Source organism: Stegodyphus dumicola, chromosome 9, assembly GCF_044657685.1.
Source record: "Stegodyphus dumicola isolate Sdum_Otavi_A_Nest chromosome 9, ASM4465768v1".
Taxonomy (NCBI): Eukaryota; Metazoa; Arthropoda; class Arachnida; order Araneae; family Eresidae; genus Stegodyphus; species Stegodyphus dumicola.
Genome location: NC_140776.1, coordinates 173,948,120 through 173,970,663, shown reverse-complemented (window position 1 = coordinate 173,970,663; position 22,544 = coordinate 173,948,120). Strand labels below are relative to the sequence as shown.

General features: G+C 35.1%; 1 protein-coding gene across 2 annotated transcripts in view; it reads left to right on the top strand.

Moving 5' to 3' along the window:
• LOC118194506 (proton channel OtopLc-like) overlaps nucleotides 1–22,411 on the top strand; it is an 84,233-nt gene extending 61,822 nt beyond the window's left edge. For both annotated transcript variants that reach the window (XM_085824371.1, XM_085824370.1), the window contains exons 3-7: nucleotides 3,458–3,566; nucleotides 12,505–12,745; nucleotides 17,143–17,318; nucleotides 19,974–20,145; nucleotides 20,233–22,411. In XM_085824371.1, the coding sequence (XP_085680497.1) occupies nucleotides 3,458–3,566; nucleotides 12,505–12,745; nucleotides 17,143–17,318; nucleotides 19,974–20,145; nucleotides 20,233–21,164 (1,630 nt within the window). In that variant the 3' untranslated portion in view covers nucleotides 21,165–22,411. The remainder of the gene's footprint in view (nucleotides 1–3,457; nucleotides 3,567–12,504; nucleotides 12,746–17,142; nucleotides 17,319–19,973; nucleotides 20,146–20,232) is intronic.
• Nucleotides 22,412–22,544: the final 133 nt, after the last annotated feature.

The following is a 22,544-nucleotide window of genomic DNA, read 5'->3' as shown; positions in this document are numbered from 1 at the left end:
GCAATCATGCTTTCAAAATATAGCCAATAGTTATGGCTTAAATAAAGAATTTGACTTAATTAAGTAATAGTTAGCCTAACGACTACACAATTATAGTAACGTGCAAGTTGGCTCTGACCTAAAAATCGGCGTGACAAACCTAATGGCGATAATAACGCAAAGCCGCAGAATGCTTCTCTTGGGAGAATCTAAATTAGCAACGTGGCCTTCAACAGGCAGAACACGCTCTTCTACCCTCTGAAACCTTCTTTTAAACACTAGCTCCTTTCTAACTCGTTTGAATATCCCGCGAGATAGAAATGTACATTCTAACAGGAAAATGAGAAACCAAAAAGATAAGAAGGCGAATTAACATAAAATAACTTCTTAATAAACTAAACGGGTAAAAGTATAGTTTAAGGTACCCCTTGGCGAAACTTGGAGATTTTTGGCGGTATATGGATTTTGTGCAATTCTTTGACTCGTTATTTTGGCTTGCGAAGAGGCGATTTTTGCCTTTTGAAGAGGCGATCCTTTGTGTGTCGGCGATTTTTGGCGCAAAAATCGCCGACACACAAAGCCAAAATAACAAGACAAACTGTTGCACAAACTCGGTATCCATGTACACGTCGACCTATTTTCACTTTAAAAAAAATCCCCGAATTACACAAAAATGGCATTGCACACTCTTTTAACTTTATCCATGTACACGTCGAACTATTTTTCACTTAAAAAAAAAATCACAGAATTGCACAAACTTCCATTGCGCACTCCCTTTACTTTGTCCATGTACACATCGATATATTTTCACTTAAAAAGTGAAAGAAGCACCAAATTCTACCATATAGGCAAACAAAAAATACATAATCTCAATAAAATACATTTCAAACCAAACAATAAAATAACATAAAAAAGGAAAAACATGTTATACATTTAAGCACTACCAAAAGCAAGTATTCACTTACCACGATTTTCGAGTTCGCTTCGTACACCCAAAGCCACGTAAAAATCAAAATATCAATCATACTCAAATGACTTTTTTCAAACCAGGTACTCTTTCTGATCGAACGCTTCACATAGTGACCATCTGAACCTTTCTTCCTACAAACTCATTCAAATCCATCTAAACGGTTTTTATGTTCGACTAGACGCATATCCTTCCTACATACAGGACACTTATAATGACTACTAAGTATAGGGTTTCCATAACATTCAACTACTAAGGCTACCATAAATGAAATAACAACTTGGCGATAAATCAAACAACAACTTCGCCATAATACAAGGGGTACCTTAAAGTTTACTCTACGCACTAAACGATACCTTAATAACTCTAAAAATTCGAAACCCATATCTACACTTACCCTAAAACTGCTAAATTTGCTGCAGAATAGTTTTTATGCTACTATGAATTGTTTTTATTCTATTACACAGCTACTCTTTATAAACGATATGCCTGCCATAAAATACATATTGTATCTATAATGCACAGTACGTAGATATATAGTTTATTGTTAGTCCAAAGGGATTTGAGTTCCCGAAGGACTAATTAAAAATTAAATACTTTCGTTTTGCCATTTTGCGTCGGACTCCTATAAATGTCGGTTCACTTTTCAAACTGTTGCCACAAAATGTTAGAGACCTGCATTATATTTGAAGAAATTAAATACTGAAAAATCTGCATAAATGTAGGTATATTTCTCGCATTGCGATAAAACAACGGTATCTAGACCCATCCAATTTCGAATGACGTAATCCTACTGCGAATATGGGCATCTGAAATCCCAAATTTCAAATTTGGAATTTGTTTTATTATCGATTTGATATTTTATAAAACGTTAACGAACTGTGTATCGGAAATTCTAAAGATATGCTCATTTTAAAATTATTTTGCGACATTGCTATTGAACTAAATTTTATGGTTTAAGTGCAAAGAACATGATATTTAATAAATAAAGGTAACAAACAAAACGTTAAAAAAACGCCCTTTTCTACGTAATTTAAAATTTGAAGCATTTCAGATTTTTTTATTTTTATTTTTATTGCTATAGCTTTAATGCTATAGTTTTTATTCTATTGTACAGCTACGCTTTATAACCGATATGCCTGCCATAAAATGCATAATTCTTTCAGTAGATACATAGTTTATTTTACTGCATAAAAGATAGCCTACTTAATATTATGCCAGTTTAATAAGTAGCATTACTTACAAATACTGACAATTAAAATTTAAAAGTGCTGTTTAATTTTTTATATATGTTTGCTCGCATATACACAATAATAGATAAATTTGTTTATGAAATCGAAAGAATTCAGGAATACAATAACAGCATTATGAGAAAATATCTAAAGATGTCTAAAATTGCACTACCATTTAATAATAATAAACGGGGCTTTATTAGTAAACGATCGTTTTTAGGATTCTTTTCATTCATGCTGAAGCATGCAGATTTTTCACTATTAGAGCAAAGGCATATAAACCTTAGCACCAGCACCTTCCAGCACGCGCGCGTCGTATTTTTTACGACATCCGTTATTTTACCGTTTTGAGCACGAAAAACGACAGAAATGAGTGAATATTGATAAAAAATTTGTTAAGAAATAAAATATTAATCTTAAATACAAATGATATCACATTCAAATATAAGTAAATTATTTTTAAGTTCTTATGTTAGTGAGTTGGAAGTGCAATGATGTATTTTATTATAGAAAATTTTAAATTTATTATTTAATAATTATATTTTAAAATCGAATCTAATTTTAATATTCATCAAAGGCAAGTATAGACAAATAAAAAAGGAAAACACACACACATTTGTAGGAAAAAAGTAAGTTTAGCATAACTTACTTCTGCAAGGAAATTTACTTCTTACCGGTTACAAAAGTGCACTTTAAACTAACTTTAATATTTTTATTTATTTCTAAAAAATAGAAATAAAAGAAAATAAGGAATGGAAATCGCTGTTGTTCTCCAAAGGTTACCTTGTCTTTCTTTTCTTCATCAGATAATTCTTGAAGAATGCGAGCAAAATCAGCTGGTTACACATATTTTTTTTTGCCATGAAAACCGATATAAAAATTACAGAACCAAATGTATACAAATTAAAATAATACACGGCAATTAATAACACAAAATTACAAAATATTTGAGAAAAAAAATATTTTCCGAATTTTCACCCACGACCAAGCGCGTGTCTTAACTTTTAAGAAAAAGCTGCCACTTAGCACAAAAGTTCAAAACAAATAAAGAAAAGTCAAGTCACTTCCAGTTGGCACATTCCATGATGTGAGGAAGGGTAGAAAGGAAGAATAGAAATGACCTTCAGACGTCTCAGCTTCGATATACAAAAAATGTACATTTAAAAACAGAATTTGTCGTAAATTTTTTAGCATACGCGCTAGCTGTAAGGTTAAATAACGTAAATATCCCAAAAGCTGTCCTTAAATTTCATTCCTTACGTAATTGCATTTCTTTTAGGAGAAATATGACAGGCATTTACAGTTGCATTTACGCAGTCCTGCTTACAGTAACTGGTGGTATTGTGTACGTCAATTTCCAAAGTCAAGAGACGAGGCATATCAGTGAAGTAAGTTAGTGCATATATAACTATAAATAGCTCAGAAATAATTTAAATCACAGTTAGAATTTCCTTGTTGAGTAATATAATTCTCATTTTTTTTTTTTTATTACGTGCTTCGCCCTTAGGCACTACACGGAAAGGGAGGGATGCCCCGTGGAGGTCTTTTTAAGGGAAACTGGCTCGTATCCACGTTACACATGGGGAAAACCACGAAAACGCCCATGCAGCCAGCCCGTTCGCCGGGATTCGAACCCCGGACAGAACTACCAGTGTTCAACGGCTTTTACCGCTCGGCCGCTGGTGGGCTTCTCATATTGTTTGAAACAATTTTTCGAACAAAAGAGCTGATCAATCCTAGCCTTATATTTTATTTACCGAAAGCAGAAATACGCTGCTGTTTACGATCACAGAGTAAAATCTACATAAAATGAAGAGGAAAGATCCAGGAAGCTATTAAATTTCCTTCCATGTTACCTTTATTTTAGCCTGTAATCATCTATTAAAGACGGTAGCTTGGCTTAATGTGCCGGTCGTCGAGAAGGCATACTTTGTACAGATTTCATAGGCAATTAACGAAGAAGAAATTGCAACGGCTGACATTCAAAATGCTACACTGGTGTAAGAAATTAAGAGAATTTTCATATTTGATCTACGATCTCCAGAACTACTGGACAGATTTTTATAAAATTTGGTGTGAACATAGGCTGATATAATACAAACAAAATAAACATTCAACAGTTGTAATAGACACACATGTTCGTGTGTAACACTCATGGGAATCTGAAGATCTGAAACAATGGTTGCAGAAGACACAAAAGAAATGGGTTAATAGAGGGTATGGTCCTCTCTTACAGCCATACAGGCCTCGCAGCGATATGTCATACTGGAAATAAGGCAGTTTATCAGTGCCTGCGGCAGTTGGTCCCACTCATTCAGTAATGCTGTTTTCAGTTCCTGGATGGTTCTCGGACGGGGGTTGCGAGTTGCAACTGCCCTCTCCAGAGCGTCCCAGACATGCTCTATAAGGTTGAGGCTTGGAGACCTGGCTGGCCAATCCATCCGGTGAATATCCTCACTCTCGTGAAATTCATCGACCAGAAGAGCTCTATGTGGCCTCGCGTTATCATTCACCGCCATAATTGATGATTTCGCGGACATTGGAGGGTAGATAGCGGGTCCCTGGCTCTCTCCATATGAAAGTACGGCAAGAATCGGTGTTTAAGCTAAAAGGGAACTCATCGGTGAGCAGAACGGTCGCCCATTGCTCCGTACTCCAATCACTATGTTGTCTGCACCATGCTTAATCGGACTGTCTGTCCGTAGACGGGAGCTGGACGCAAAGACCCGGTCTTCTGGCAAACAACCCTCTCTCATTCAGTCTTTTGGAAACAGTCACCCTTGTTACACGGGTTCCTGTGGCTGCATACAGGTCCCGAGACAGCTGAGAAGCTGTAGCCCTTCTGTTACGCCTCGCTAAAATGGACAAATAGCGAACTTCTCTGGCCATCGTGGCTCTTGGACGACCTAGCCTAGGTTTTCTCTCGATGGATCCAGTATCCTGGAACTGTTTCCGTAGGTTACACACGACGCTGGGCGTTAAATTAAGGGGACTCGTACACCTTAAAACCCATAAGATGTTCGAATAGGTGACTGTTGCAAGAATTGGGATAACTTATTTATTTTAAAAGCAATTACTACCAAATTCTTACAGCTGACTACATAATATAGCTGCTTTCTGAAACAGGAATCGGAATGTTTGTGTTGCCACAAATATTTTTATAATTTAATCCGCTTTGTGACAACATTTTTTGTTATGTTTCCAACTTGCGCGCACAGTTTAAAACATTCTGTTACATAATTTAATTCCATATTTAATATATAGCTTTTATAACATTTGGAAACTACTGTGAACCTAAAATTCTAAAAATTTCATGTTCAATTTTTATTTTATTTTGAGTTGAGTGTATAAAATGTATTTTATTAAAAAAAGTTTTAATGCTTTCGTCCATAAAATTTTTCAATATTAAAATATTCATCAGATTGTTGGTTCAGTTAGAAAATAGTGCCCACATAAAGAATTCCATCAAATTTCGAGTATGTACCATTAGCCATTTTTAAAATATCATGCGCGCAAGGTGGAAACATGGCGAAATATTTTGTCACAAAGAGGATGAAATTACAAAAATATTTGTGGCATTACAAACTTTCTGGTTACTAGTTTCCAAAGCAGCTATATTATGTAGTCAGCTGTAAAAAGTTGGAAGTAATTGCTTTTAAAATAAATAAAATATCCCAATTCTTGCAACAGTCACATATTCGAAGATCATGAGGGGTTTAAGGTGTATGAGTCCCCTTAAACTCTCTGCATATCTGGACTTGCGACTGGCCTGCCTCTAGCCACCCCACAATTCGCCACCTCATTCCGTCATCTAAACGTTGGCGGTTTTACTCATTTTTACTGTTCCGATGTGAATTCAGCCGATTGCTACAAGATAACACCAAGAAATTCGCCGAGGTGTGCTAGCAAACGCAATTCGTCTCACCCTCCACGCGCTTATAAATCCTGTTTTTCTGCTGGCTCCGCCTACACACACGTGTGCGCTTACGTATTTGCCGTACAAGATTTGCATTTTTGTCTAGAAGCAGCTGTTTTTCCTTCATTTGAGTTCTTTTCATGCAATTCGATAAAATATGCAAATTCTCTTAATTTATTTCATCAATGATTATTCTGTGGTTATACTGTATTTTATCTAACAATCTAAGGGTAAAATAGCACTCCCTGTTAAAACTTTTAAATTCCTTGTAAATTCGAAATCCTAGTTAAGTACTAGAAGTTTTAAGATGCAATAGCGTCAGTAGCATTGTATTCTACAATGTTTGATATCAAGATATATCAGACCAAAACAAGGCCTTGCAAAGCTTTGACGAAATTTAATTTGCGTTTTTCACGTTTCGAAAGCGCGATTTAGGATATGTATTATATTTATTTATACTGTTGTCTAACATGGGTATTTTTGCGCAAAATCAGAATTTTTCTGAAAGGACATACCGATTTGTTTCCGTATCTCTATTCTACAGCTCAAGTTATGCCTAAATATTAAATTTTGTAAAATCTGATGAGAAACTTACCTAGAAATTCAAATATTTATCTTGGCGCACTTGTTTGAGCCAAGAATAACTGAGTTGGCAAAATTCTTAATTTACCTACTTTCCTTTCCCTTTCATTGTCCACGAGCGGAAGAAGTGCATTATGCATTCGTTCAAATAATTCTCTTTATATCATATCTTTTAATCACAGTTGTTATTTTTAGATCCGTAAACCACATTTGGCTTTATTATTGCTTAAAACAAAGACGCCAAATTTCGAAACGCGCCAATATGTAAGTTCACGTATGGAAATTTTAGCTAAAAAACTCTTCGAAAAATTATAAAAAAACAATAATATAGTTATAAAAAATACAAATTTAAACAATAAACCAGAAAATACGAGTATCTGAGAATTTTATTTGGATTAAACTTAAATTCCGAACTGTGAACGAAAGAACGAAGCAAGTTTAATAAAAAAAAATTTTAAAAAAAGAGATATTAATGAATGCATACCAAATTCAATTAATATTAAGGAACTAAACATTTTAAAGTTAATGTTTTAAAAAGTACTCGTGCGATTCTTACGAAACTTAGCAGTTTGGCATAATTTGAGTCGTAGAATCGAAATATGGAAAAACATGGCATGTTCTTTCAGAAAACAGTCCGATTTTGTGTCAAAACACCTACATTAAAAGAATGCTAGGTATATGCTATGCTAATGCATATTTTAAATCGCGCTTTCGAGAGATGTAAAACGTAAGTTAAATTTCGTCAATCAGCCCAGTAGAGCGTGAGATATACAGGTGTCCCCCACTGCCATTTTTTTCCCCAGGGTGTACATGATGTTCACTTTAAATCTTCCTTAAGTAATAACCCTCTCACTCTTCATGCTATTCTTCGTCCTGCTACGCTACTGACTCATATCTGTCAGTGGTGTTGAGTCCGTGAAAAAATGAGCTGGAAAAGGAAACTAAGACCTCACTCAATGAATGGAGTCAAAACATTGTTGCATTTTTTTCTTCTCTGACACCAGTTGTTACGTTATATCCTTCCTTCACGTTCGTACGGTGTTCGTAGACTTGGAGTGAATAACGATGACACTTGATGAAGTATCGAAACACACTTTATTTACCAGTATTGTCAAGACAACTCCAAAATACGTTTTACAGTCGTCGATGAGCTACTATAAACACGCTGACACGATCAGCGACACAGCCTTCAGGTTATCAGACTATCACGGTGGAGACAGCTTCACGGCAAAGCACTAGACTACTGCTCCCGACTCTGTTCGGTCGTTCTCGGAACTCCACGTACTCTCGAGACTCTCCCCACTACAACTCGCGATGCACTCGACGACACACGACACAGCTCCCGACTCTTCGGTTCAGCCGTTCCGGGAGCTCAACACGCTCTCTCGACGATGCACTAACCGCGATACACTAAGAGACTCCTTCGGTGCACTCGACGACCCACTCAGTACTCGTTGCCCGGCTGTCAACTAGATCGACTCCGCACGGCTCGCTAGACGAGGCACACCCTCTGACACACACTCTCTATACTAACTCTCCGCGTACCAGCAGGGTTTATATAACTTTTGACTGGTGTTCGAGAACATTCTGGGCTAAACCGATAAGAATTCGTTCCAGAAGGTTCTCCAATCATCCATGGTATATCGCCAATTATCGCCAAATGTTCGATTTCTCACCAAATGTGGCAACCCTAAAACTGCTTTGCGGAGAAGCTATCTTACCGCGTCTGTACATTTCGTAACAGTATGTGGCAACTTTGCCAAATGTGGCAACTTTGCCTTCTCTTGCCATTTTATGGTAACCCTAAAACTGCTTTGCGGGAAGCTAAGCAGTTTTAGGGTTGCATTTATTCTAACATCCTTGCTTCGTACATAAGCAAATACTAAATGCAAAGTAACCATTTTATACTTATTCACTTTAATTTTTACCGCGCCTGTACATTTCGTAACAGTGCCCCCTCCCAAGGACTGCACGTCCCGGGCAGTACAACCATGGGAGGTAGGAAGTAAGAAGGAGTCGCCCTAAACAAGTTTCTCCGTACCCTGGTCTGAAGCACCGGCGATCCCTACGTGGTGACCAAAACATTGGGTCATTTACCATTGAGTTCTATGGGATTTGACGCGTTCGGGTGTAAATATTTTGTAATTACGTCGCAAATATACATATAAATGTATATATTTTCTTTTTCTACAACACTTCAGAGTCCTAAGTACGTGAAAACAACATATTTTTAAACAACATTTCATTCTGAACGGAATTAAATGCTATACTTTTCACAGGACAGTTTTCTCAGAATGGTTTAATTTGAAAGAAATATTTTCACAAGTTTTCGTTAATTACATTAGAAAAAAAAATTAAGGTAATTCGATTTTATTCGGTTAAGGTACAAAAATTAAGATCAAAGTTTATTGTATTATTAATATTAAAATTATGCATTATTTCTTTTCTATTTATAGAGCTTCTTCCTAAAATACTTTCTTAAATATGACATGATTTTTTGGCTTCTTTTAAATCGAAAAATGTAAGTCAATTTATAATTAATGCTCTATTCGGTTCATTTTAAATTAGAGAATTATTAGGAATTAGCGAAATACTTTAAAGAAGTATTTCGCTAATTCCTAATAATTAAATAGGTATTAAATAGTATTTGACTTTCTCTGAACATTTCTGAAAGGGAATAAAATGAGTTTTTTTTTTTTTTTTTTTTTTTTTTAAGTATTATTTAAAACTTGTAACTGAGTTATTATAAAATGTAAAGGGAATAATTCTTTTAATTATACTTATCAGATTTTTTTTTTTTTTTTTTACCCTTCATTTCAACAATACATATTCCAAAACTCTTTATTACGTTCTTAAGTTCGCATCTCATAGCATTTGCTTTACAATACCTTTTAACAGATTGCTTTCCAATACGAACAATTCTTGCTTAAATAGTTTTATAACGTATTTGTCAACAGGATTTCAATTTATGTTTACAATTCAATATTAAGGTTATTATATATTTAGATAACATTTATAATCATTATAAATTAGATACATTTAATCATTAGATTTCTTCACAGTACTTTCACAGTTGTTTATAAGTGAATAAATTCTTCATTTCAAATACATTTATAAATCATTTAATGAATATTTAAGTATTTTGTCAAAGGCAGATACATGCTTTTTGCAAGCACATGCATAAATACCCATACATATTTCCTATTTATCATTTACGGCATGTGCAAATCTTTAATTTCTGTGCATTCACTATATTTTTCGTGTAAAGTAATTTACACTAATTTAGCGTACACCCGAAAGTTTTACATAAAAAATATATATGAATATAATTTGAATGAAAATTATAAGTATTATTTTTAATACCCACTCAAAGGTCAGTTTTTCTTCAAAATTCCTCCACGATGGCATCTCTCTCTTTAGGCAGATAGCCCTTGCATGCGTTACTCTATTTAATAAAAACTTAATCTGACCTATGTGCCTAATTACAAATATTTTAACATACATAATTTTATATTTACATTTAGCCATCAAGTTTCAAAATTTTCAAATCTTCTAGAAAATAAATTTTGGCAGATCTCTTTTAGCAATTTTCTTAAAATCTATATTTTTGTAGTGCAACAGCTTAGAATTTTATAAAACAAATTCATAATCAAAATCGCTGTTGTTAGTTATCGAAAAATAACCAAGATTTTTGCGTAAATGTCAGTAAACTATACAAACTGCTATTATCCATCACACTATGAATGTTTCTTTCATGCGAGAGTGCCCCTTTTCCGATTTCTATGGAACTGTCGTGTGTCGAAATACTACCAGAATCTTGTCAAGCGAGCTTCTGAATGTAAACAAAGAACACCCCGTCTGGTGACCCAAGCGTCAAAGCAGTGCTTCACTTCTAGCGCGGAATGGCCCCTCCTCCCTTTCCTACCTCCATGAGTACAACCCTTGGTCAGAAGCATAATTCGATACAAACAAAACGTAATGAAACAAACATAAGGTATAAATAAATAACATAACTAAAGAAACAGATATTTACAGTATGTACAAATCATACACACAAATTAAACGCATGGCAATTTTAAATTATACAAATTAAAGTTCATAATGAAATTCAGTCTCAGTCTTTTCATTAAAATATACCCGGGTCAAATACTTTTACACTGCAGTTCTCAGATATATATATGTTTTGCATATCACAGTCTGAAGATTCAGTCCTTTCAGACTTTTCATCCACAGGGAGATGTGAAACAGTTTGTTCACCACTCTGTAGTTCATTCGCAGCATGCATACAGTTCTTTCCGGTATTTTTAGCAGCTGATATATGCTTATTTTCCTCTGTTTCCTGGGAACTAGCTCCAAATTCTGCATTCTACAGCAATAGTAACTATTTCGTAAAACTAAAAATATACTTTAACTTAGTATTATTGTAAAATATTTGAATATAAATAGGGAAAATGCCTTAACAAAAAAACCTATCTAATAAGTCTATATTTTTATTTGGAATAATGAAAACTCAGCTCTTTAAAATTCTGTATTTTTATTTTATTTTCTAAAATAGTTAATATATTTATCTCTTTAAAGATTTCTCGGGTAGCATGTTTCAAACATTGGCTTTATTATGCTGTTTACGATCATGATTCGTGCAGAGAGGTTAGCCTTCCCCGTATGTCGAGTGCAATGAAAATGAAGCCACAAAACTTCACGGTATGACGTCATGACTTATCATGGTCCTTGCCATAAGCAGACTTCTGGTCGATTTTGTTTACATTCTAATCAGTATTGTCTAAATGTTAGCTATTCATAATTGAACGTTAAGACTCATGTTCTAATTTTAATACTTAACATAAAAGATTCTTTCCTGAGTTTATAGAAAAAGCACAATGATTTCAAACAACTATTTCAAATTTGATAATATCTAGGTACATGAAAATGTATAAATGGTAACTATACCACAAATGCTAAAACCTGGAGGATCAATGTAAGTTTCAACAGTATTTTACACAAATTAGGCCTAAACACACTTTTCGGAGCCTGCGAACGTTGATATTTGCTCTCAAAGTCAGTGTAATTTTATTTAGCGATATATTTCCTAGTTTTACCCGTACACTGTATGGCGGCCATGTTAAGTCATGACGTCACGTTGCTGATATTCCTGCTGACGTCACGTCAGGCTTATTGCATTTATTCTAATATCCTTGCTTCGTACATAAGCAAATATTAAATGCAAAATAACCATTTTATTCTTATTCACTTTTAAGCTGGCTTATACTTTGCCTAATTCTCCGTCAGAGCCTTAAGATTTTATTCAGTTTTTCAAGCTACAAGATTAATCAAATACGTACACAACAATTTCCCATTTTTTTCTAAGGGGTTAATGCACCTGTACGTATATATATCTACGTGAAATTTACATCTTTTCTGAGAACAATGCATTCAATTTACTCAAATTTTCCTTCCATTACTCACTTCAAATCTACCAGTGGCAGAAAAAAAAAAAACCACTGGTAGTTCGACTAGAGATCGTGTCCCAGAAAACAGACTGACTATATAAGTGTTTTCGGGGTTTGTTCATGGGTAACATGAGTACCAGCAAGTTTCACTCAGAAAGTCCTTCATGGGAGTATTCCCTTCGTTAGGTAAATAATAATAGCTAGATCGCTTCGCTGTAATTAGTTAACCTAACCTAACCTAAGCTCCCGTCAGCTTCGATTAATCGAAGTTCGAATGTACTTAAAAACATTATGAAATGAAGCTCTGTTTCATTAAAATGTATGACGTAATAAGATATTGCTTTTTAAAATGTCACTTATCATTTATATTCGCGATTGTAGATGTTCAGTGTCTGCATATCTCTTATTGGAATGATGTGGTTAATAATCTTCCACCTGGATTTGTTTCGCTACAAAAGGAAAGTTCTGAAGAGAATGATGGGAACAGCAGAGCAGATTGATAAAATCAGCACTTGTACAGATTTTAATTTGGCAATCACATTTTTGGGAAATGAAATACCTCCGTACAGATTTCTAACTGGAAGACACAGTGGAAGCTTCTACTTGAAAGTTGGCCTTGCAGGTACCTTGTTCATTCATTTCATTAATTTGCAAAATAAATACCAAACTCTGTGTAACTTCTTGCTAACTCATTTAGTGATTTTAAATGCCTTGGAAAGAAACCCGCTACCACAAAGTTCTTGTAAATGAAACTGTAACACCAATTTTGGGTTCAGCAAAGTCCTACTCGCTTACAAACTAGTAGGTCATATACAGTCAAAAGTCGTTAATTCGGACACCCATAATCCGGAATGATCTATAATCCGGACCTCAAAGGCTACAAACTTTCTGCGCATGCGTCGCGTTCACGCATGCGCACAGGCGTTTACGAGAGCGCGTAAGACCCTTACGGCTGCGAATATGTTTGTGCGCATGCGCGTTTAATGTGTAACGGAGTTATACGCTAAGCTAAAGTTATCTAATTCAGTTAATGTTGCAGATTGCGTTGTTCCTTAATCTTCGAATTGGATCCGGCTTATTATTTTTTGCAGACTGTTAGAGCAATTTTATAAAAGTAAGCTTGAACTTTCGATTACGTCAAATAGAATTTCCAATATATATTTACTACAAAGCGAAAGTATGTTTTGAAATCCGAAATCTGTTTATCAATTTCACGCTGCTCTGCGGCAGAGGGGGGGGGGCAGAAACGTCATTATTAGATTATGATAGATTAGAAAGATTATGTCAAATAGAATTTCCGATATATATTTACTAATATGTAATTTGTATCTACAAAGCGAAAGTATGTTTTGAAATCCGAAATCTGTTTATCAATTTCACGCGGCGGATTGGAAGTTAATCTGTCAGCACTATCCTTATCTTCAGGGCAGATGTTTTTATTTTATTTGGTTTATAATTCCGTACTAAGTGTAGTATTTCATCTCGATGTACTCCGTCTTTGATATAATTTAAATCAAGTTCCTCGTCATTATAATTCGCTTCCGATAGTGAAGAAAGTGACCCAGAGGTTATTGAAAACGAAAACATTTCGATTGACAAATTAGTCGGTATTCTCCACACAGCAATTATAGGACTTGAACAGCGGAACTTTGTAACTAAACAAGAAATTATGTCTGTTTAATAGAATTAAAGAGAAAGTATTATCACATGAAACGAAGCAACTTACATTGAAGGAAATGTTTAATAAAGTAAACAAATAAATATTAAGTTTTTTCTTTTTGTAAATTTTGATACCCTTTAGATCATAATTGTTCTTTATTTCATAAATTACGGTTTCATATTTTTAATTTTGTAATTTCTGCATGCCATCTAACCAGATTTAAACTGATGATCTATAATCCGGAAAAATCGATAATCCGGAATCGCCGAAGTCCCGAGGAGTCCGGATTAACGACTTTTGACTGTACAAAATATTTAAGATGATACGTAGATTCTGTGGATGAATTTCACCGCTAGAGTTTTTAAACAGATACAGAAATACATTTACCGTAATTTCCGGAAGAAACGCCGCGGCGTTTACGTGTTTAAAACTTAAATTTTCAGCGGGTGCGGCGTTTCTACCCATGCGGCGTTTAGGTGCACTAAAAATAAAATATTTCCTATGATGGTCATTGTACATAGTTTGGATGGCCTTGTCATTGTGCATAGATTGGTGCTGTTCCCACACAAAAGACCACTCAGTTGCTTTTTGCGAACGTTATTTTGTTTACGTTCTTTCCCTTGAACGGACCTACATGCCTTATTCACCCTAAACGAGATCTCAGAACAATAACATTCTTCCCCCTTTCAAATCAACATTCTCATCAGTTTGAATAGTCTCTCTCCTCTGCCATTCGATGAATCTTCCAGGACCCATCCTCTTTCCACCCCTGCCTTTTCTACAATTTTTTTCAAAGGCGGACACGACTCCACCTGCCTCGCAATAACGAACTCGGACGTATTTCCCCTTCAACATGAATGGATTTTTCTTAGCATTCTGCCAAATACAGATCCCATCAGTTAGGGTACAAGTACTTGTTGGATAGTTTTTAATTAGAGAGCGGAAAATTTTTGAAAATTTCTAAACGGCACAGAAGCTATACATTTCTTACCTTTAATTTATTTTTGAGTTATGGTTTCATTTCATGCATTTTTCTTAACTGGTATGTCATATATCAGGACTTAGGTTGAGTTTTTGCATCTATACGGCCCACGACGATGTCACGCGCAATTTAATCTATTGCGGCGTTTACGCTGATGCGGCGTTTCTGTGTGATTTTAATTTTTTTCCCGCCATTTTTCTCGAGTGCGGCGCTTACGCTGATGCGGCCTTTCTTCCGGAAATTACGGTACTTAAATAAATAGGTGAGATAGAATAAATATGTTCGAATATATTCCACCTCACATTTATGAGGGTTACATTAAAATTATACAACACAAAATTACCATTCACCCAAAGCTAGCTGAAAAACAAGCTTCCCTTAAACTATTATAAAGTGTTATAAATTTATCTAACAAAGTTTGCAATTTTCACCTAAGACCACGACCTGTCATAGCAAAGATTCATACATATCGAACTAAATCTGTCCCTGAGATATTTTGTTTGACTGGAAACCACCGTTGGAGTCACTAAGAGGGGAGGAAGTTTATCACAGCAATATAGTGTCAGCAAAAAGACCAAAACTTACCAAAGACCAAACATACCCAGCTATACGTAGTTCTTCCAGCTTTATAATGAAACTGTCTGCCACTCATGTAAATTAAATACCCTTTGGTTAGTGAAAATATGAATTCCACAAAACAGAAAAGCCTAATCCTTATAAATAGTAGGATCTTAAAGTAAATAAAGATCTATAGAAGCACACTGAAAGTAAGGTGTTTCATTAGCTGTCATAGGTAACCTAGCTTTATCCGCCTTTCATGAGAAGACACTAGGCCTCATCGATGACAAAAGGCACAACATCAACAAGTTACGCCGCTTGAATGAAGATCGAAAGATCGGACCTCTGAGAAGGAGGATTATTGTTTCAGGGAAATCACATTTCATACGAAGCATAATGCCTTGCCAATGTTGCGTATGTGGTAAAAGAACCTCACAAGTCGGAAATCTGGCACTAGACCCCCGAAATGTGACGCCAGCATGGTATGACAAACATCTCGTCCGCATAACAGTGATGGACCGTCTAGCTTCATCTCAAGGGTTGGCACAAGGCTAGACAAATGCTACAGGTGTGAATAGTACCTGCTGCTCCGTGCATTCCTTTGCGCAAAATTTCCCCGACGCGAAACCATCGACTCGTGCAGCTACAATGGGCTCACCACCACAGCCGCTGTTGTGTCGATTAGCAATAAATCATCTTTTACGATGAATCTGGTCCCAGTCTGGAGTACAACGATGATTCAATACTCGTTAGTCTTTAGAAGAATGAACACCAACTTCTGGGATGCATTATCCAACATCATACTGACTAATGCCAAGCATGATAGTCTAAAGCACCATTGGAAATTTTATCTGCTAAGAAGTGAACTTATTCTCACCAAAATCCGTTACATAAATGAGGTAGTGAGGCTGGATGTCCTATCCTTCATTCAGCTCATTCTTGAAAATACTTTTCAACAGAACAATACCTGTTGATATATACGTAGACATGTTCAAGATTTTTTCTCAGTATGGGAAGTATCGCTTCTTCTTTGGCATATCCATTCACCAGACATGTCCTCTATTGAACATATCTCAGATTTCGATGGCAGGTATTTAGCTCAAAACACTCGTTCCGCAACTAAATACGGATTAATTTTGGATTCGGATAGAAGCAATATTGAAATGCTACTCCTCAACCTGCACATTTAACAACTTGTTTCATTTAATACAACGATGAGCATAAGCTCTTATTGCAACGGATAGCGACTTCATCAAATATTGATTTTTAGAATTTAATATTATTTTAATGTTCTGTAAATTTTATAGTTTCTTCTTATCGTTTAGGTCGTGTGTTGACTTAAATTTCATTCAATTCTGATGAATCCTTCATAATGTTGCAATTTTCATAAAAAGAAATAGAAAAATGAACCCGCAGGTTTTTAAAACTAAAATAGCTTTTATTATCGATAGCTATTTCAGTTTAAGAACTGAATGTATTGCAAGTTAATCGTAAATCGTAAGTAATTCTTCAAAATTGGATTTGAAGAGAAATTCGTTGCCACAAGTTATCGAAGAAAATACACCGATTCCTCGACTATATCGCAATCAAAAATGCAAGTTTGTTAAATTTCTTTTTCATTTTTCTCAAACATCAGAGTCGCTATCATTTACATAAAATAAATTTGACACTTTTATCCATATTTTAATGGCAGATTCTTACATAAAAGAATAAAGTACTAGATTATAACTCAGCAATCTGTTTTTACGATTAATTTGCAATACATTCAGTTCTTAATGCGAATTCTGCACATGAAATATAACCACTTTTTATTTTTTAGCATTCTGCTTTGGTCATCTTATCAATGAGGGGTTGCAACTGGGACAACAGATCATCAATTATGTTGAGGAAGATAGATATATGCTGGGTTGTGGAGATATATCTTCGGTTGTAACTCATACAATCAAACCCCTGTACTCATTCTACCAGTTGTTCATTGTCTTCAAGTACTCTAACGTGAGTATATTCTTTGTAATTCATTTCGAACTTCAGAAACATTTTTATAAATCTATGTTAAAGAGCCTTTAATTTCTTCTTGAGAAATATTCTTAACAATATAAAGGCGATTATGAAAGAGTACCATATTGGTGGACGAATCCAGTAGATGTAGCTAGAACTACATATAACGCGACACAATGACATACCAAAAGTAAGCCTTCGCCGAGACTCGAGCTCCGGACCTCCCGAATACGCGTCGAGTATGCTTCCAATTACACCCCGAAGGCATGCGGAAAGGACTGAGAAAATACCTTATAACTCTGTAATATAGTATGTTGCCTATCTTTAGCTCGATGAAGTGCAGTAACTCGATGTGACGTGGAATCAAATCTGCAGGAATCTCCAGGAAAGATGATCAATCATGTTGTCATGATAGCCGCTCATGATTTGTGTGGCTGTGGTAGGTACTGAATCTTGTTCACGAATGACTTTGTTGATCATACTCTTAAATAAGGTCCATGGGTTTCGTGTTTGGAGATAAAGGTAGCCGATTCAGGAGTTGGAAATTTTCAGCTTGCTTCTCAAACCATTCTCTATCGATCTGGATTCTGTGATATAGCACATGACGATTCTGCAACATTCCATCATTATTGGGGTAAGTGAAGTCTATAATAAGGGGCTGCAAATGGTCATCAAACAGATGATCGTAGGGATTTAAAATAAGAACTGGTTTAATTTGACAGTCAGCCATAAATAAACCAGGCAAATATGCCCAACATCATTATGGGACCACTATCATCTTGCACAACACCTTGCTGATAAGTTGGATCTATAGTTTCATGAACTTTGAGCCACTTTCGAAACTGATTATCAGTTCCTATCCAAAATTATTTATTGGACCAAGCTACCTTTTGTGCGGTATTTTCTATTAAGATCTTTTTAGAATACAATGCAATACGCATTAGTGAACCTGGTAAGACGCTGTGGCTAAATTTCGAGTCACAGACATATCCTGGTGGGTACTTATTTAACGCAATGTAGTTCATCTGTTAGCAGGGACACTTCTGCTCAGACATTGCAAGTCTCGATCACTCAGAGTTGGTCTACCAATGTGCTGTCCTTTATAGGAGGTAATGCCTACTGTAAGGTATTTTTAGGATACCTTTGGCAATGTGGAAAAGAATCTTAAAGCTATCAACAACTTCGGAAGTACTTCTTTGCTCCATGCTTTGAGCTGCAACTATAATTCGGCGGTTAAACTGGTTCATTCTCCTCGGATAGTCATTAATGTCTTTAAACGTTTCGTAAGATTTTCAAGAGCGTTAATAACGATCTGATTCTTTACACTTTTCTAGCGCGATTAGATTACCATTTGTAAACTTGCATACTGTTATATATGACTTTTGGCACCTCAGTATACAATCACCATTTCATCAAATGAAAGTATTTAGTTAGTGGAGAAAACTACCAATTTTCTTGTTTTTCCATGTTCAACAAAAGCCTTCATGAAAACGCTGTAGAATCATTAGGTTATTTTGAAGCAAGAGACATAAAAAATGTACAATGCTCTCGCCGGGATTTGATTCTGTTGTATATGTTGTATTTGAATATATGTTTTCATTTGAAACTTTCTGTTTGCTTTCTGTGACGAATTATCGTCCACCACCTTTTAGTTCAGCCGCCACTGTAGAATCATTAGGCTATTTTGAAGCAGGAGACAGGAAAAATTTGCAATGCCCTCGTCGGAATTAGAACTTGCACCTCTCGAATACGCGCCGAGTGTGCTCCCGTTGCACCCCGAAGGCATGCTGGAAGGAGAGAGAAAATACCTTATATAACACCATACATCTTCATTTATGGATTAATTCGATGTTTTATAAAAATTCAGTTCAATTCTTACTTCCTTCTTTTGACCTCTTCAAAATTCTTCCGAGACAAATGATTTAATTTTCTTATTGATTCTGTTTTGTATTAATAACAAACCTGAGAAATAAATTACACTCGTTTTCCTGATTAAGAAATCAACATGCGTTTGTTATTCAATACAATATGTGTAAACGGCGAAATAATTAAATTAAAGAATCTGATAGAACGTAATTTGCCCACTAAAGCATATTTCTTTAAAACAGCTAATTTGAGATGCAAAATTATGTTTTGATAGTTTGAGCATACATGAATTATTGATAGATGACTGAAAAGAATCGATCGATACTATCAGCCTCGATAGTATTCCTGAATGCAAACTCGCGTTTTGAAATCATATTAATAAAATTCTTCTTTAATATCTTAAATATAGATATTTGAAACAATATTTTGAACTTGAACACGTATATATGTATACGCGTTCGAGCGTACAAACATGAACTTATAGTATGTAGCTTGTTTTATAGATCTTAAGATATCCATGTACGTTCTAATTGTCAATTTGGATGAAATTTTTCAAAAATGTTTTTATTACTTTATTTTAAAGCTTTTATATTAAGCTTCTCAAAACTACTTTTACTTCGTGGATCCGGTCATTAGAAGCAGAATTATGGCTGTCATTGTTCTACGCCATGAAACGGAAGTTTCTGTTTACGAACACGGAAGTTGATGTCTAATGTTTATTATATCTAAAGGTATACAGACTATGACTTTAAAAAGAGAAATTAATTTACATTTCTTACTCTTTAGATTATTATATACCGCTATAAAGAGGTGGCCCGATTTGCACTCATGCACATAATGGCAACTTGCTTGTGCTTTTGGTTTGGAACCATTGTTGAAGATGCCTTAGAAGATTACCATCACAAATTCGCCAGAATAGAGCACGAAATAAAGAATGAAACACTTTTCCGAACTTCAGGTAAAATTAAATGTTATGGCAATTTATAACATCAAGCATTTGATAAATAATAAATTAACACTAACATATGCTTTTTTTTTATTTCAGATCAAGCTCTTTGTCAAAATACGATGAATGAAACTCGGTGTGCTTGTGCTTCAAACGCTATTTTATCAGTGAACAACGTACAAGCCATACCTTACCTTTACCCTTTCACCATAGAATTCAATTTACTATTAGCTGGAGTGTGGTTTATAGTGTGGCACAACATAGGCAGAGAACACCACAGAGCAAATCCACACCATTTTCATCACAAAGTTCACAAAAATGATGGTATAGAAGAAGTAACATACCAAAGTAATCTAGTGATAAGTGCGGACTGCCATGCTGCTAATAAAGGATTATTTGCTGGACTCTTCCTCCTGATGGCCTCAATTATCTCCATAATAGTGTTTTTTGTTGCTATGAGCAGCAAAGGCTATTACAATGTGGGATTAACAATCCACTATTTTCAAGAAGGGACGCTTACCTTCCTCTCTTTAGCTTGCGTATTATTTGCTTACAGGCAATTATCTAAGCTGGACTTTAATCATCATCCTATTACCTTCTTAGATGATGTTCTTCTATTTATACCTTTACCATTTTATTTCGTACAAGCACTGTTGACTATTATGTCAGAATACCAAAAACGAAGCGCCATTAGGATAGTGATATCCATCCTGGTTCCTTTACAAGTCATTTTACAGACACCACTGATAATTGATGGACTTCGAAGATGCAGTAACAGTCGGTTACTTAGGTATAAGAAACCAGGACGAGAAATCGTGACTTTTCTCATTGTGTGTAACCTCACCATTTGGATAATAAACACTTTCGAGGCAAAAAGCGTGGAATCGCATTATGGGCAGAATGCTTATTTTGGAGAATTCTTATGGTTGTTTGTCAGTCACACCACTTTACCCCTAATGCTTTTCTACAGGTTCCATTCATCTGTGTGCCTAGCAGATATCTGGAAGTCTGCTTACGAGAAAGGAGAATAAATACATGTGTGCATATTCAAAATAAGATAGATTGCTATTATTTTTAAGAGAAAAGAATACTTCTGGACTTATTCCATACCTTCGGTGTAGTGAGAGACAGACGCTTTTATCGAATTATCCTATCAAATTTGGCCTATTTTTAAAGAGGTATCAATTTATAATTCATTGATATCAGCATGGTTACTTTTCCATATTTTTCAAAAATTCGTAAAACTAGTCTTCCTGCACGTTCTTAATATTTTATAAATTTTTATTTCCACACGCCTATATTTAGGCAATCTATGATATTAATTCAGGCAACTAAAGTTAACAAAATATTTTTTAAACGTTTTAAGTAACTAATTAATTGCCCCAAACAAAGTTCTGCTAAGAAGCCCTTAGGATGGATTGGATTATTCCTTTAGGAGAACGCATGCCAGAACTCTGTGCCTAAGAGGAATATGTCCAAAGATAGGTTAGCAAACAGGAAATGGCGCCAATTTATGTTACCCGTGAGGTATCTCAGGCCTTATTTTCGACTTTCCTACAGGAAAGTTTCTCGCGGTTTTCTGTGTGTGGTAACTGTACCCGAGAATTACCAAAGTTGCCGAAAATAGCATGGTAAAATTCATGCTGATGCAGCTAATCCTTTCGACCAACGGGAAGAGATATAAGCGAACTTTTGGTCTTTTGGAAGCACTCGGCCACGAGTCAGTCTATATATGGCAATTAAAAAAACAACTATTTACAGGCAAACTTGGGAAAGGAGATTGTTGAAGGAATTTCAGTTAAACAGACTTATATAAGTTCTTCACGTTTTCCGCCGTGCTATGATACTTTTGTAAACAAGAAAGGAAACATGAAAAATATCAGTTCAGAGAATCCTGTAAGAACTGAACATGAAGATTAAACACAATAAAATTATGAACTATGGATGCCTGAAAACAAAATTCAGTATTATTTTCTCTTCGAAGGATTCGTTCAAATATTGGGATATCTAGAGAAAATTTACAAAATACTGAAATTTCCTCTTTTGCTAGTTGTTCCTGAATATTGTTTACTTGTTTATAATTTTAACGTAACTTTTGAATTTTATTGAAGTCATTTATTTATATTATGTACTGTATAGTCTAGTCCTGGAAAACATTAAATGCCAGTAGTTTTAAATGCATGTTATTATATGGATTGTGCTTTGTAAGTTTCTAATAATGTCTGTTTTACAATATCTGTGATAAAAGTTTACTATTAAAGCATACAAAATTTTAGCATGTGCGTCTCAGAAATACTTATTTCCGAAACCAGTCTCTAATTCGAGTTATTTAAGTTACCTGATCACCATTAGTTAATTGTTGTTTTTCTCAGAATTCTTCATTACACTGAGGTGCAGGAATAAAACAATTA